The sequence below is a fragment of the Mandrillus leucophaeus genome, unplaced genomic scaffold, assembly GCF_000951045.1.
Source record: "Mandrillus leucophaeus isolate KB7577 unplaced genomic scaffold, Mleu.le_1.0 Scaffold801, whole genome shotgun sequence".
Lineage (NCBI taxonomy): Eukaryota > Metazoa > Chordata > Mammalia > Primates > Cercopithecidae > Mandrillus > Mandrillus leucophaeus.
Window position 1 is genome coordinate 602,049 of NW_012108709.1, and position 15,594 is coordinate 617,642.

General features: G+C 45.6%; 1 protein-coding gene across 1 annotated transcript in view; it reads left to right on the forward strand.

The window, feature by feature from the left end:
* The window catches only part of DOCK1 (dedicator of cytokinesis 1), a 545,861-nt gene that overhangs the window by 334,083 nt on the left and 196,184 nt on the right, over positions 1 to 15,594 (forward strand). The window contains exon 35 of the mRNA XM_011967590.1: positions 3,931 to 4,025. Within this exon, the coding sequence (XP_011822980.1) occupies positions 3,931 to 4,025 (95 nt within the window). The remainder of the gene's footprint in view (positions 1 to 3,930; positions 4,026 to 15,594) is intronic.

Here is a 15,594-nt window from a genome sequence, read left to right on the forward strand (position 1 = left end):
CGCACTTCTGTGACCAGAAGTGTGTGGGTGTCTCCCACCGCAACCCATTCTCTGACACCAGCTGGATGTCCTACAATTCAATTCAATTCTGACACCATCTACCTGCAGTTAGCATCAGATTCTGCAAGGAAAAGGGCTTATCTGACCTTACTCAGATTTCACCAGTGTTTTCCTTATTCTCTTTGCCCTGTGGATCACAAAAAAATTTTACAAATGCAGAAGAGCTGAAAGGATAATACAACGGAGCCAGGCTCAGTGGCTCACGCCTGTAATCCCAGCACTTTGGGAGGCCGTAGTAGGAGAATCTATTGAGCCCAGAAATTCAAGACCAGTCTGGGCCACATAGTGAGACCCCCATTTCTACAAAAAATAAAAAAAAAATTAGCCAGACATGATAGATCATGCCTGTAGTCTCAGCTTCTTGGGAGGCTGAGGCAGGAGGATCGCTTGAACCTAGGAGTTTGAGGCTGTGGTGAGCTAAGATTATGCCATTGCACTCTAGCCTGGGTGATAGCATGAGACCCGGTCTCAAAAAAAAGAAAAAAAAAATTGAAATCTTGCTACCTGCCGCCTGAATTCATCAGTTGAAAGCACGTTGGCGTATTTGCTTCCGTCATGTGTCTCCAGGTATCTCTATCTATACAGCCAACCCCTTTCAGTCAGTGAGAGACGGGGATGCACCTGCCCTCAGCTGTTCAGCAAATATCTCTGGGGAGGAAAGACATTCTCTGTTGGTTTTATTGCTCCATCAGAATGCACCAACCACCCCTCGTGCCATTTATATTCAGATTTCCTTCATTCTTTCCAAACTTTTATGTCTTTTTCAGCCATCACATTTGGTAGTTGTGTCTCTTTAATCTTTCTTTTTCTAAAATAAATCCATCACCATCACATTGTTTTGTTTTCTGTTCATAGCATTGCTTTTCAGTTTTTCTGAAGAGATCAATCCATAGCTTTTTTAATGCTGCCTTGTAATATGCCTTTCAACTGGTTTCTTTATCCCCCTGTGTGTTCTGCAAACCAGAAGCTTGTTCTGAGATTCAAGCTCAACTCTTTGGCAAGAGTGTTTCAGTACTGGTGTTGAAAGCTTTCTGCTGTGTTACTTCAGGAGGCTGGGCATGTCATGCTCACCCACTACTGGTGATGCTGAATTTGACCACTGGGTTAAAAGCTGGTAACTTCCAGATCCCTCCATTGTGAAAATATGTACCTCTTCCTACCTTTGCAATTATCAGATAATCTTTGGATGAAACTTTGAATCCACAAAAATGTGGACATGTCCTATTTCCCTAACAATCCTTCATTGGATGGGTTGAAAATCTATGGCTGGTCCTTGTCTATAATGGTTACTCCTTTGGCTGAGCAGAATGGAAATTTCCTAAGTCTAAGAGTCAAGTGCTTTGTCTTTAGTCTAAGAGCATTGGGAAGCCATTACAGAAATGGGTTCCATGTGATGTCTGGAAAGCATTGATGCCTTGATCAGATTTATCATTTGAAAAATGAAGCGTGGGGACAACAAAGGACAAGGATGGACCTAAGTCCAGGTGTGAGAGGATGGCTGTTTTATTCAAGTGGGGACAGGGATGGAAAGGTGCAGACAGAGTTATGACATGATCTTGCCTCTGAAATAGATGGATGACTATTGTTAGAGCAGCCTGCTTGTTGTATAAGACATCCTGTGAATAGTCAAACTAAAACATGCAGCCGGGCACAGTGGCTTACACTTGTAATCCCAACACTTTGGGCGGCCGAGGCAGGAGGATTTCTTGAGCCCAGGAGTTCAAGACCATCCCGGGCGATATAGCAGGATACCATCTCTACTAAAAATTAAAAAACTAGCCAGGCATGGTGGTGCACACCTGTGGTCCCTGGACACTCAGGATACTGAAACAGGAGGATCACTTGTGTCCCAGGGTTGAAGCTGCAGTGAACTAAGATCGTGCCACTGTACTCCAGCCTGGGTGAGGGAGTGAAATGAATAAATAAAATAAATAGAAACTAAAACTAAAAAATGCAACAGGAATAAATCCACGTTGAATGATGAAATTTTTACAAAATACCCCTTGTTGACTTGGAGACCCTAGTGGAACAGTCTGGTAAGCCTCGTCAGCTGCTCGAGGCAAACACAGTTGATAGGGGCCACCGCCATGGCTAGTGAATTATGCAGAAAGCAAGGAAGACTTGCAGAGCCTCATCTCCCACTAGATGCAGCATTTTGTTTGATCAGCAAAGTACCAAAATTTAACAGCTGAGCCATACTAATGAAGTATGGGACTGTGTCTCTTAGAAAAGAAAGAGAATTGGGAAAATATGCTTCTCTTCCAGAATAATAAAAACGAGAGCCTGTATCTCAATTATTAGGATTTGAGAAGTAATCATCAAGAAAGCCAGCAATTTCATGCAAATAGAGATGTGACTGAATTGCGGTACTCAGCCTACAAAATATGCAGCCTGGTCGTTAAAATGGGAAACTCTTGACAAAGTGAGGAAACTCAGTAGTGAAATATGAATTTCAATAATTAAACTGGAAAAGAAACCATTTGTTGTGTCGGAAGGGAGGACTGGGATGCTCCCGCTCCTGAGATCAGGAGGACACAGCGCCTACGTGCAGAGTTTGGAGGACATCTGGACTGACTTTTCCAACTTGATGTTGTCCAGGTCACTAATGTCTCCTAGACTGGAGGCATCTGCTCAAATAGAGTGATCAGGATCACTCATTTTATTTACGGTGGGGGCACAGCAAACTCCTCACACCGCGGACTTCACCTGCCAGAACCTGACGTGGCCATTAGAGTTGGAGAGAAAGTATGTTAACTTTGAACATTAGCTTGTTATTGTCATCAAATTTAACTGTGCCTCTTTGCAGGAGCTGCTTATTTAGACCTTGTACTGGGAATTGCTTTCTTGGCTGCTTAAATTCTGTTCACCACCTTGGCCTTCACAGCCATTGCACCTAATTATGATTCCGGAGATTAAATAAATGAGAAATATCCACTCATTTGACGATCCCTGACCACGGCCTCACTTTTCTAAGACAGTCCTTGGTTGCCTTTTCCTTTCCCACCTTGGGTATTGTGTGAGTTTGGGGCTACCAGGGGTGTGTGCTTTTTGGGATAGCCACTTGTTTTGTTCAGGTTAGCTCAGAGCACCTGTCAAGCTCTCGAAAGTAGGAAATCTTCTAATTCTGATACACACATAATGGACAGCCCCTAGGAACTTCCTGATGCCAGGCACATTCTTATTGGCGTGGAAGCAGGGTAGAGCAACTGGGTGTGTCCCAAACCCTGATTCTTTTCAGTTGCCCTGTGAAGTACAGAGAGCATCATCTAAGACACCAGAAGCGTAACTCGGTAGCTTTTGGGGATGTAGCTGCCAGCTAGGAGAGTTTGGCAACATGGCCATACACTCAAATGGTTTACTGCGTGCCGAATCTGTGCAGATGGTCAGGAGTTCCTATTGGAGCCTTTCATTTTGAAATTCCATGAGAGAAAGGAACAGACAGTAGCATCCTGTATTCAACCTGAAATCATGTCCTGTTCATCATGAAAAATGGATTTAGAGCAAACATAAGAAAAAGCTGTAACCTGCAAGCCTTGTTTGTAAAAATCATGTTTTCCTAGAAGCAAAAAGGATTTGAATGCCTATTCCTAACCTTTGGGGATTTACTCTTTAACTATTAAAGAGACATGCTCAGGGACTATTTCAGAATATATTCTTGAAGGAGCCAGCTCAGACAGGAGGTGCTTGGGTAAACAGAAAGACAGGTCTAATTCACAGCTCCTATGAAATGTATCTTCATTACTTTTCAGGATGTTTTCATTTGGCCCTTAAAAATGGGGTCTTTTATAATCTAATCATCGATGGGGGGGTGTATCGTTTTTACCTTTTTCTTGGTGAGCCATTTCAGTGTTTTGTTTTTTTTTATTTCAGGATTTCCTAATGGAAACATTCATCATGTTTAAGAACCTCATTGGAAAGAACGTTTACCCCTTCGACTGGGTGATCATGAACATGGTGCAAAATAAGTAAGTGTGGGGAGAATGGCTCTCACCTTTTCTATGGCTCCCAATTCATGTCTGCTGGGAACAGTGATGTTGCCTGGAGACCAAGCTGGCTTCAATAAAATGTTCTGCAAACGCTGTTCCTAACTCTGTGAGGCAAACAGTTCTAGGGAGACATGGACTCTGAGTTTGCGGTGACTTGCTTATGACAACACAGGGCTCTAGCTGTAAGAACTTGAGCTCCATCCCCTGGAGAAAAACAGCCTGGACCTGGATCTCCCATAGCTGTCGTCATGGGCACACGGGTTCTGCTCGGCGTCGCTTTGCGCTCTCATGTTACCCACATGTTTTTATCAGCCCTAGCCACCGTCAGCTCCATGCACGAGGCTTTTGCAAAGTGTTGACATTTCACGTATTTCAGTTTTTTTAATCATGAGCGTTTTCTTCTTACTCATTCAGTATTGAACTTGTGCCTTGTTTATCATCTCCAGTGAGGGCTGTTGGTTAATTTTCTAGTACACGGGCTTTTATTGTTTCTCTGAGCACTAACAATGACCGTAGAATTCTCAGTCACATGGGATTCTTCAAAAGAACTTTCTGTTCATCTCTGTTTTTCTTTCTCATTGCAGTTTTTATGGAGATAATTGTGGGTTCGTGTGCAGTTGTAGGAAGTCATAGAGATCTTGTGTATAAGGGAGTCGATGATGCAATTCTCTGATCTTACTCGGATTTCCTCAGTTTAATTTGTATTCATTAGTGTTTGTATTGAGTTGTGTGCAGTTTCACCACTTGTATATACTGTGGACTCCACCACAGTGAAGCCACTGAGCATTTCCATCGTCACAAAGGTTCTGCTTGTTGCCCAATTATAGCCACATATACCTCTCCCCTCCCCGCCCCACCATCCCTAAGCTCTCTCAACCACTCATTCGTTCTTCATTTGTATAATTGCTTCATTTCAAAAATGTTACATAAGTGTAATCATACTGTATGTATGCTTTTAGCACTGGCTGTTTTCACTTTGCTTAATTCACTGGAGATCCATTTAGGTTGCTGCCTGTATCAATAGCTTATTCCTTTTTATTGCTGGGTAGTGTTCTGTGGTACGACTGGACCAAGTCTGATGAACCATTTTCCTGTTGGAGGACGTCTGGGCTATCCCCAGCTTGTGGCTCTTATGAATAAAGCTGCCAGCAGCCTTCGTGCGGCTGTTTTTGGGTGAACATGAGTTTGTTTCTGTGGCATATATGCCTTTGTGGACAAATGCTGGGTTGTCGGGTAATTGCACATTTCTTGACATAGGAAACTGCCCATCTATGGCTGAACCGTTTTACATTCCCACCAGCCATGTGAGTGATTTGGTTTGTCTGCATCCAGCCTTTGCTGTTGACACTGTTTTTTATTTTAGCCATGCTGGTAGGTGTGTAGTGTATCTCCCTAGGAGATACACTACATTTGAATTTTCTGTGATGGCTTTGCCTCTTTTTAATGCCTGTTGTCCTTCCCTTCGACAAATCCAAAGCAGCACGACCTTTCCTTTGGCCTCCTCTGGGTTTTGCTGCTTTCTGGGGCAGCAGAGACAGATTGGCCTTGTGTACCGTGGCTGCAGGAGTCCTGCAAACCTCCCTGAGGGGTAAGCGTGAGGGAGGGAGTGATGTTCACCCCACGTCAGATGTTACTGAGGTTGAAGTCTCCTTCCACACATCAAAGACGGCATTTGAGAGTAGATGGTGAGGACGCCCCAGAGACCCTGGCATTGCTGTATCCTTAGCCCTGGCCCAGGGACCAGAGTGGGGGTCCTGGCCTCTGCTCCTCCTCACCCTTCCACCTGCTGGGTGACTTTCAATTATTCCTGTGGCCATCTCTCAGCTTCCAAGTCGTCCTCTGGAAAATGATGGACTTAAAATAAAGCACTAGTCTTTTCCCTTTTTCTCTGTCAGGATGAACTTTTGTGATGGACAGTCTAGATTTCCTGTGAAGAGCTCTATCGGGTTGTGTTTTTAATGGCTGTATTTTGCACATAGAGAAAACAAGCAAACACACCAGCAACAAGGATCAAAACCCCCGCCGCCCTGGAGCCACAGATCTCATGACATCATTGGCCAGGAGCAGAGGTGTGGCTGAGCAGGCCCCTGAGCACAGGGTGTGGAGGCGGCCTGGCCTGGTGGAAGCCGTGCTCTGCCTCCTGACTCCTCAACGTGTAGACCTGACCTTCAGGTCTCCCAGCGGAGCAGCTCATCCTGGCTGTCAGGCTGTGGGCTCTGTGGCCCCGGGTGAGCACTGCGCCGACAGAGGTCAGGCGGGACGGGCTCCCTGAGGTTGCATTCATGTCGCTTCTACTCCGAGGGTCTCCTGTTTAGGAGGGCATGGTCAAAATCTACTTATTTTATGATTTTTTTCTTTCTTTCTTTCTTTTTTTATAATTGAGAGCCTGTTTTCAGTTGGAACATTGTGGCCGCATCATTCTCTCTTCCTACTTCACTGTTTTCCTCCTGCCACCAACCCTGCGCTACATAAGGGTTGCTGCAGCACTGGCCGCAGTGCAGAGCCACACAGTCACTAAGTAAGTGGTCTGGGGCTCAACCCTGAGAGTGCTATGGTTCTGGTTCCCTTCTCCAGAGACCTTGTCCATCTTCTCCTGGGATATTCTATTGTTTGTGGGGTGAGCAGGTGGCTTGATCCGCATTCCTTGGAATCGTGAATTCGCTGCAAACCAGTGGCAACCTTCCCCGGCCAGCACCCCTCCTCACTAGAGCCCCTCCACAGGGCACGGTGCCTGACACAGGTACACGCACTGCAGCAGCAGGTTGGTGCGGTGGCGTTTGGGACCAAAGCCTTTCCGTCTTAGAAACAGGGAAGAGAGTCTTTTGTTTTGAGGACAGGGAAACCCTGTGGGAGAAGCCACAGTGCTCAGTGTCCTCTCAGCGGTTGATTGGATGAGACTTCTGAGGATAAAGTCTACCTTGGTGATAATAAAGTCCACCTTGTTCTCTTGTTCATCGTGTACACAGACGGCAGCTGCAAAGGCGTCTTGACAAGGGAAGCAGCCTGAATGTAAAATCCTACAGTTTATTTTCTGTTTTACATAAAATGCTATGCTGAACCGTCTCATCAAGGATTCTAGTTCTCTGAGGCCAGGTCGTTGGGCAGCCAGTGTTTCCTCCATGGGAGCTTCCTGCAGAGAAGTGGTGTGTGCCTGTGGATGTGTGTGTGTACCCGTGTTCATCTGTGTGTGTACATGTGGGTGTGGGTGTGTACCTGCATGTATGTGCATGTGGGTGTGGGTGTGTACCCGTGCTCATCTGTGTGTGTACATGTGGGTGTGGGTGGGCACCCGTGCTCATCTGTGTGTGTACATGTGGGTGTGGGTGTGTACCCATGCTCATCTGTGTGTGTACACGTGGGTGTGGGTGTGCACCCGTGCTCATCTGTGTGTGTAAACGTGGGGGTGTGTGTGTACCCTTGCTCATCTGTGTGTGTACCTGCATGTGTGTGCATGTGGGTCTGGGTATGTGTACCCGTGTGCTGAGGTGTTGGTTTCAAGGAAAGGCACTTTTATTTGCAGAGATTCTGACTCAGAAGCTCAAACAAACCCATATTCCTATCCCAGTTGACACAAGGAGCAGAAACAAGTTCCCGAGGTCACGCAGCACAAGAGTCAGCCACGGAAGAGGCATTTTAGGTCCCGATTGGAGTTGGCCACTGATAACTGTAACTTTTATTCCCACATCCTTCTGCCCCCAAATGCTGCCCTTTGTGTTAAATAAACAAGATGAATGTTTAGAAGCGGGATCAGGTGGGTGTTTGAAGAAGGTTATTGCCTCCCTGTGGTCAGATACTTGACACCGTCTGGAGACGGCTGGTTGGAAGACCCTTAAGTATTCTTTGACACCTTTGCTTCAATACCAGCTTCAAAATTCAATACCAGCTTCACAATGAAGGGTTTGCGTCCCTTTCCCTGTGCGCACGCATTCTCTGTGAGGCAGTGCGCGTCCGCACTGTGGAGCCGAGAGTGAGCTAACACTGGGCATGCCTTCCAGCACCAGTCCCTGCCATGGGGATGTCACATGCCATCACATCCTGAATGCCCTCAGCAGCCCCCGGGACAGCTGCTGTGTTTATGTCCGCTTTACATGTGGGAAAATTGAGGCATGGAGGTCGGGTCACTTGCCAGAAGACACAGAGCTGGGCGGTGTTAGTGCCAAAACTTAAATCCGGAGCATCCACCCCAGAGCCGCGCCTGAGCCACCCAGCTACGCTGCCTGTTGGTCTTAAGTAGGTCTCCTGTTTCTCAAGAGAGTGTTAGGAGTTTTTGTTTTGTTTTTATTCGAGTGTCTATAAAACATAACAACTTTCCACAAGGTTTACTGCTTACATGAGTGAATTTTGAGCATGGAATTCATTACATTGCTACTTACTTTCTTCACCTTTAGAAGGGTATGCACCATTTATTAATGTGCTTCATACAAGCAAATCTTGCTGTGCAGTCTAGAAAAATCACATCTCCCTAGTATTGTCATAAAGTAATCCCCTTATGGAAATTACAGATACCATATTCTATGTCTTTATCTATCTGCCAGATATGTGTATCTATATTGCGTCTTACTAGATTAACATTTTATATGTTGCCAGACATCCCTGCTTCCTCCATCCCTTAACAAGTACCAGAGACTTCCTTGCCTCGGCTGGATGAGCAGTGGTTCCAGAAGCTTCTGGAGTCTGTTTCAGTTTTAATGGCACAGTTGGACATGTAGTTTTACCACCTATGGCTTAGAAATGGACAAAATCAGCCTCTGTGGTCTCTTATATTCGTACGCTTGTTTATCTTTGTCTCTGTGAACATACCTTTCCTCGATACGTGGGGCTTGTAAAATGTAATTAAAGACAATATCTATTAGTTTTGGTGATACGACTTGTAAATCAAGAATCAAAATTATAGGATTTAATGAATATCCCAAAGGACGGTGTTCACTCGGTTGTTATGTTCAAGATGGGAACTGATTGGCGATGGCCTGACATTATAGCTCTGCTCTAGGATATGAGAGTGCCAGATGGCAAGATGACATTTAAGATGAGCACAGCACAGAGAGAGTAGAAGTGTGCTTGTGTGCTAGCACCCAGAAGTGCTTTATAATCTTCCCAGAGGGGAACAGCTGCTAAGTTTTCACTGAAGCTCTCAGGTTCTGTTGGAAGCACAGACCTTTCCCTGTTGGCACCTACATACTGGTATCCATCCTGGAACTCTTATTAGCTGACTTTCTCAGATTCACGCTTTGTGTGTGCAGCATAGTCTAAGGGCCAGCAGTCATTCCATGGCTATCCTAGAGTTGTCCTTGGTTGTTAATGAGAATATGACCACTTGCTTGAATTTGTGTGTCTCTTCTAGCCTTAGGGTTTGCCTTAGTGCTCCAGTAGGGTGCTTGAGTTTATGTACTAATAACCCCTACTAGAATTTTAAGTGATAGGAATGACCTGGTAGGAAGTGAGTCGGCCAGGTAAACTGAATCCCTTTGTCACCTCGAAGAAACCGTTTCTTATTAACTGCTTTACTTTTGCTTGAGAAACACATTTCTACAACATGCAGTGGCTGAGAGAGAGGCCAGTACTGAATGTATTCCCCTATTTCTGGAATTGGACTTTCTTGTTCATAGTGACTACACAGTGTGTAACAAAACCTTATCCACAGTTGTCAGCTACTCAGACTTGTACCAGAATTTTTAAAAATTCAACTACTCCAGCTCACAACTTCCCTAGTCCTCCTTGCCTACCGTACCCTCTGCTCTCAGGATAATAAAGACATGAAACCAGCATTTGCATTTCCTCAGAGCTAGTGTGGTTTGCAACTGGGATTATCAGTTGCTTCCAGGCATTCCTCTCTGTTGGCATAGGTTTTGTGTTTGAGACTTCCTGTTCGTTTTCAGGCTAGGCTGGGACCTACCGGAAATAACGATTAGTGTTTTGAAGCCCACACACTTTCACAGAGGATGTGGTATGTCTTGCAAGTAAAGGTTCATAGAACATGATTATAAAATAGAACATGTAAAATTGTAGGGAAAACGACGCTTTCTAGAAGTCATAATACTCAAAGCTGACTGCAAGATAAAATGTAAAGGCAAATAAGACGGTTGCCGGGTTCTCACTGGATGGTGAAAATGATCCTTGCCATTTACCAGGGGAAGCTGGTGGTTCACAATGTAGTTTTTTGTTTTTTGTTTTTTTTGTTTGTTTGTTTTTCTGAAACAGGGTGTCACTCTGTTGTCCAGGCTGGAGTGCAGTGGCAGGATCATGGCTCACTGCAGTCTTTACCTACTGGATTCAAGCAATCCTCCCAGCTGAGCTTCCCAGGTAGCTGGGACTACAGGCACATGCCACCGTGCCCAGCTAATTTTTTGTGGGCTTAGTTTTTTGGAGAGATATTGTTTCACCATATTGCCCAGGCTGGTCTCGAACTCCTAGGCTCAAGTGATCCACCTGCCTTGTCCTCCCAAAGTGCTGGGATTACAGGCATGAGCCACCACACCCGGCCATGATGTAGATATTTATATAGGAGACACTGATCAAGAGAAGATCATAGGGAAGGAATCAGTTGAGAATTCAAAATTCTGCCCGTAGAAAACAGAAGAGATTATTCTTTCAGTTAGGAAATGCGTAAGATGTTACCAGTCAGCATGTTGGTTATATCAATGGCTGGTTATGATTGGATTTGTCTGAAAGACTAGCTCATCAAATTAAAGGGATTTAGCTGACCTGCTCCATTTAGTCTTGTCTAGTCATTGACCATTTCAACATTGGAGATTGTCAGTCAAAAACTATTGTTTGGTTTTGTTCTATCTTCAATCAATTAATCTTATACTTGTCCTTTCACACTTTGAAATTTCATCCCTATTTGGAGTTTGTGAGATCATGTTGCTATTTATTTCCAGTGTCTATGTGTTACACATTTAAAAAAAAAAACCATGACCATATGGAGACCGTCCCAAACAGATCAGGATGATGCTTGCAGTCTGCAAAGGGTGGAGGATTTTGATCTCTTGACTGCATTTTGACGACCACCTTGGCTCATTTCTCTGTGGCCTCTCCTCCTCTCCCCATGATTCATCCATCTTTCAGCCAGGAAGTGTTTTTCTCAATCCACTGACGTAGCATATTGCATTTTCACCAGCCTGACATCCTAAGGCACCACTTGCCTTAGGATGGGAGAGAGGGAAGAGTTAGCGCCCATGTGCAGGGGACCTGCCCCCAGGACCATGGCACCAGTGGCAGCCTATGGATGGCTGAGTCAGGAGGATTGCCTGTTTTCTTTCCTGTTCTACCTCCGTCCAGAGAAGCACCTCTGCATCCCAATTAAGGGTGCATAGTTGAATATTCTTTGTGCGGGTTGAAATCATGGTTATACAGCATTTGGGACTTGAGAAACTCTTGGATTATTACTTCTTAACATCTTGTTTCCTTTCTTTGAAGCCTAGATTTTAGTTGATATTGTGACTTCTCATTTAATTTATTTTTAAAATTTATTGGTTTACTATGGAGGTTTTGCACATCCAATGGCTTGATGAGTTTAGGCACACTTTAGAATTATTTTTTTCCTATGAAACAGTATACAGCAGTTGTTGACAGAAACACTGTCAAAACACAACTAACTAAGTACCAACACACACACACACGCGCACACACGCACACACAGACCATACTGACTATACATTTTGCTTTGTGCCGAGAGATGTTTCAAGCGTAAAATAGAGAGGGCATTTGGCTTTGGTCCTCATAACATGAAGTGCCTCCTCTGGCATTAAGTGCCAGTGGGATGCGGTATTAACACCAGCCAGGTGCTCACAATGAGATGTGCATGGTCTCTGAGAATTTGGGGTGAAAAAAATAGCAATTCAAAGTCAGTATAGTGAAAACATTCTGGAATGAAAATTTCCCTAGAGTTCTCCATACCTGCATTTTACTACAGCTCATACGCTTAACAATACTGCTCTTTGAGCCGTCTTCCTCTCCAAGCACTGGCCTAACCTGAGACATTTCACAGCCCAGAGCCCCCCGTTGGCAGGCCCCAGGGCCCCAGGTCTGCTTCCTAGGTTGGTTAACTTGGGCCGTACCTGAGTGCATTTCTGCCAAGTCACCCGGAGAAACACATGAGACTTTTTGGGGGGCTGTGTTGGCCATTGTGACGCATCCGGATTTCAAGACAGATACTGACTTGGATCCAGTAATGATGCTCTGGACCCTGCAGCAGGAAAAGGACCCCACTGGGGCTACATTGCTACGTCTATCATTTTAGTTTTACCTTCACACATTGCTTTTAGAGAGGACACAGGCGCATTGGCAGTTCTCTGTCAGCAGCTTTTCGGCCTAGGTATGGTTGCGTTTGGTGTATCAGAGCCCGCCGCACCTTGGGATGGAAACTGACCTATGACCAAATGCTACCTGTTGGAGTTCTGTTCATTCTTAAGGCATGGTCATAAATTATTTCAGATACTTTCCGTACCAGTTATTCTATGGCATGGCTGCTGTTGCTCGTTGCTTAATAACTAAAGCAAATAATTTCCAGAGTTTTACCTGGTTGTTTATAACCAAGGTAGTGCACATAGCCTAGATATTTTAAACTGTGTCGTCTTATTCAGATTGCCTCTTTTAAATTTTAATTGAGAGATGAAAAATCAAGCTACTCTCAAAGGAGTGGCGGTGATGAAGAGCTCTCTGCAGGACTCTCATTTAGGGAAGCTCGCTTTAGAGGAAGGTTTGAAAAGGGCAAAGTCTGTTTAAGAATTCTCAGAGACCATGCGCACCTCGTCGGGAGTGCCTGGCTGGTACGGATGCCTTATCCCGCTGGCACTTAATGCCAGAGGAGGCACTTCACGTGATGAGGACTGAAGCCAAGTGCCCTCTCTGTTTTATGCATGAAACATCCCTCCGCACAAAGCAAAATGGAGGAAATACAGTTTATTACGATCCTCCTCCCGATCCTCTCATGCTAAGTTTAAACCTCCTGTGCTACTGGGACTTGGAAGAAAGTCTATGCCGTATAGGACCCTCTGGTGTGATGCTTTTCTGTCTAGATCGGGAGGAGGAGGAAGTCATGGTAACTGAGTCCTCGCGGACTTGCCGGGCAGAGTCTTCCGTGTCTTTTTGGTAGTCAGTGAAGGACAGTTGTTTCCCCTAGAGGAGAATCAACAGTGTCCACACACATTGTTGGTGTCACAACTTGTGGGTAGAAACCAGGGATGCTGCTAAACATCTTTTCATGCATGAGACAGCCCCCTGCCGCAAAGAGTCATTTCATCCAAAATGTCACTAGTGTCTCCCTGTGATCGATGAAAAAAACAGAGTCTCAGTGATGCTAAGTAACCATTAGAAATATATAGAAATATATGTGCAGTGGCTCATGCCTGTAATCCCAGCACTTGGGGAGGCCGAGGGAGTTCGAGACCAGCCTGACCAATATGGTGAAACGCTGTCTCTACTAAAAATACAAAAAAAATTAGCCAGGCATGGTGGCGTGTGCTTGTAGCCCCAGCTACTCAGGAGGCTGAGACAGGAGAATTGCTTGAACCCAGGAGGTGGAAGTTGCACTGAGCTGAGATCACATCACTGCACTCCAGCCTGGACGACAGGGAGACTCTGTCTGAAAAAAAAAAAAAAAAAAAAGAGAGAGAGAGAGAAAAATATGTGTGTTTTATTGCAGTGACTCTTTCTCTTTGTTTCCCCATTTCTCAGCCACCCTTCTCGGCCGTAGCCAAACCTCTGGAACAAATAATAGCAGCTGCCTGCTGAAGATAGGACTCATCTTCACTTATTAGGGGGCTGTCTGGGAATTGGAGGCAGTTTCCCCAAGTCACTCTGCCCGGGGCTGCAGTGTCTTTGCAGGAGATCCTTGTGGGCTTTGGTTTGGAGTGGTGGTTGGGAGCAAGACGGCATTGGAATCACAGTGACACCAATGTCCATGCCAGGGCTGCCTCCAGTCCTAGCTGGCATGTGGGACATGCGTTGAAAATATTAGCAAGAGCCTGTTCTCAGGGTGCTTGGGCTGCCAGCTCCTGTACCCCCATTCTGCTGAGCCTGGGGTGAAGGAGTAGCCATATGCCTTTCCTCTCTACCTCTGCCAGCCAGAGGCCACCTTCAGTGCAAGGGTTGAGAGCGGAGCCCTGGAGTCAGCTTGTCAGGTCAAATCCATGCTCCACCACTTGTGAGCTTTGTCAGTTTAGTATTTGGCAGATTTACCCCGTGCTGTAGTTTCTTCACCCATAAATTAGAGACAGAAGTCAAGCCTTGCTGGAGTGTTTTTTGGGAATAAATGAGAAAGTACATGTGGGGTGCTTTGTTCAGAACCTGACCTCCAGTGACCTTGCAACAAGCGGTGTCTGTAGCCACCTCCATTTTTATGAAGATATGATAGTATGTCAGTGTCCCTCTGAATCTGAGAATTGAGCCCACAGGTAGGGTGTGCAGCATAGACATTGCCTTGGAGATTCAGAGCACTTTGTCCATGTATTGAGAAGTTACATTATAAAGAAATACAATTTTTTGCTTTCAGAGATTCACTCTCTTCTTGTGAGGGTATTTGTATTATTCAAATTATGGTTTTCCTTGATTTATAGGTAGTTAAGTCAATCCATTTTGCTTGCTGTTTTCTTAGAAGCAGCATTTGCAAATTGCGTTATGTGACATGGCTGACACACTGTCAAGCAGAGGTCTTGTGCAGTGTCTCTGTTCAGAAGCCAGTCACCAGAATGGTGGTCCTGTCTGCCCTGGCATCTTGGAAGGACAGAGCTGCAGTCCCCAGAGTGGATCCCGTGTCCCTCATGTGCAGGTGAAGTTCTGAGGTTCAGGGGGGTTGAATGAGTGGCTCCAGGCCCCCTGTGTGAGTCGCAGGGCAGACTGGATTCAGGGAGGTTGAATGAGTGGCTGCGGGCGCCCTGTGTGAGTAGCAGCGCAGACTGCAGAACTGGTTGCTCCTAAGCCTCATTCAAGGCCAGGCAGATAAAATGTGAACAGTGACGCCTACCAGCTCCTTGGGAAGCCCCATTGGCATAACGAGAGTAGAGAGCTTGACAGGGAGGTCCTCAGTAAATGAATGCCAACTCCTGACCACGCTCAGTTTTGGTGACAGTAGGTGGCACTGTCTACAGGGCCTCACAGGAACCAGGGACTCCACCTGCCTCCTCTCCTTCTCCCACCCTCGGAGCCAGTCATACACGGGCCCGAGTGGATAGGACTGGAGTTCCTGAAGCCAGCTCCCCAGAGCCTCCTCCGAGCTGCCGTCCTTCTCTCCTGTGGCAGGGGCGTCCTGCTCTCAAATCAGTGTACATCTCAGCCCTGGCGCCACCTCCACAGGCTCCTGATGTCTTGCAAGAAAAGCTAAGCAGAGACTTCCAAACGGTTTTGAACACAATTCCAGCGAAGAAAAACATTTCCGATCACTGCTCGACGCACTTCCCAACCCCATCGAGGTGTAACTGAGCGAGAATTCCTTACTATGTAGAACCCTCCGATGTTTTTATTCCGTTCTGTTCTGTTCTATTCCAGCCCATCCATTCTATCCCTTTTCACTAAATAAATAAATAAATAAGTAAAATTTCACATTCTACCC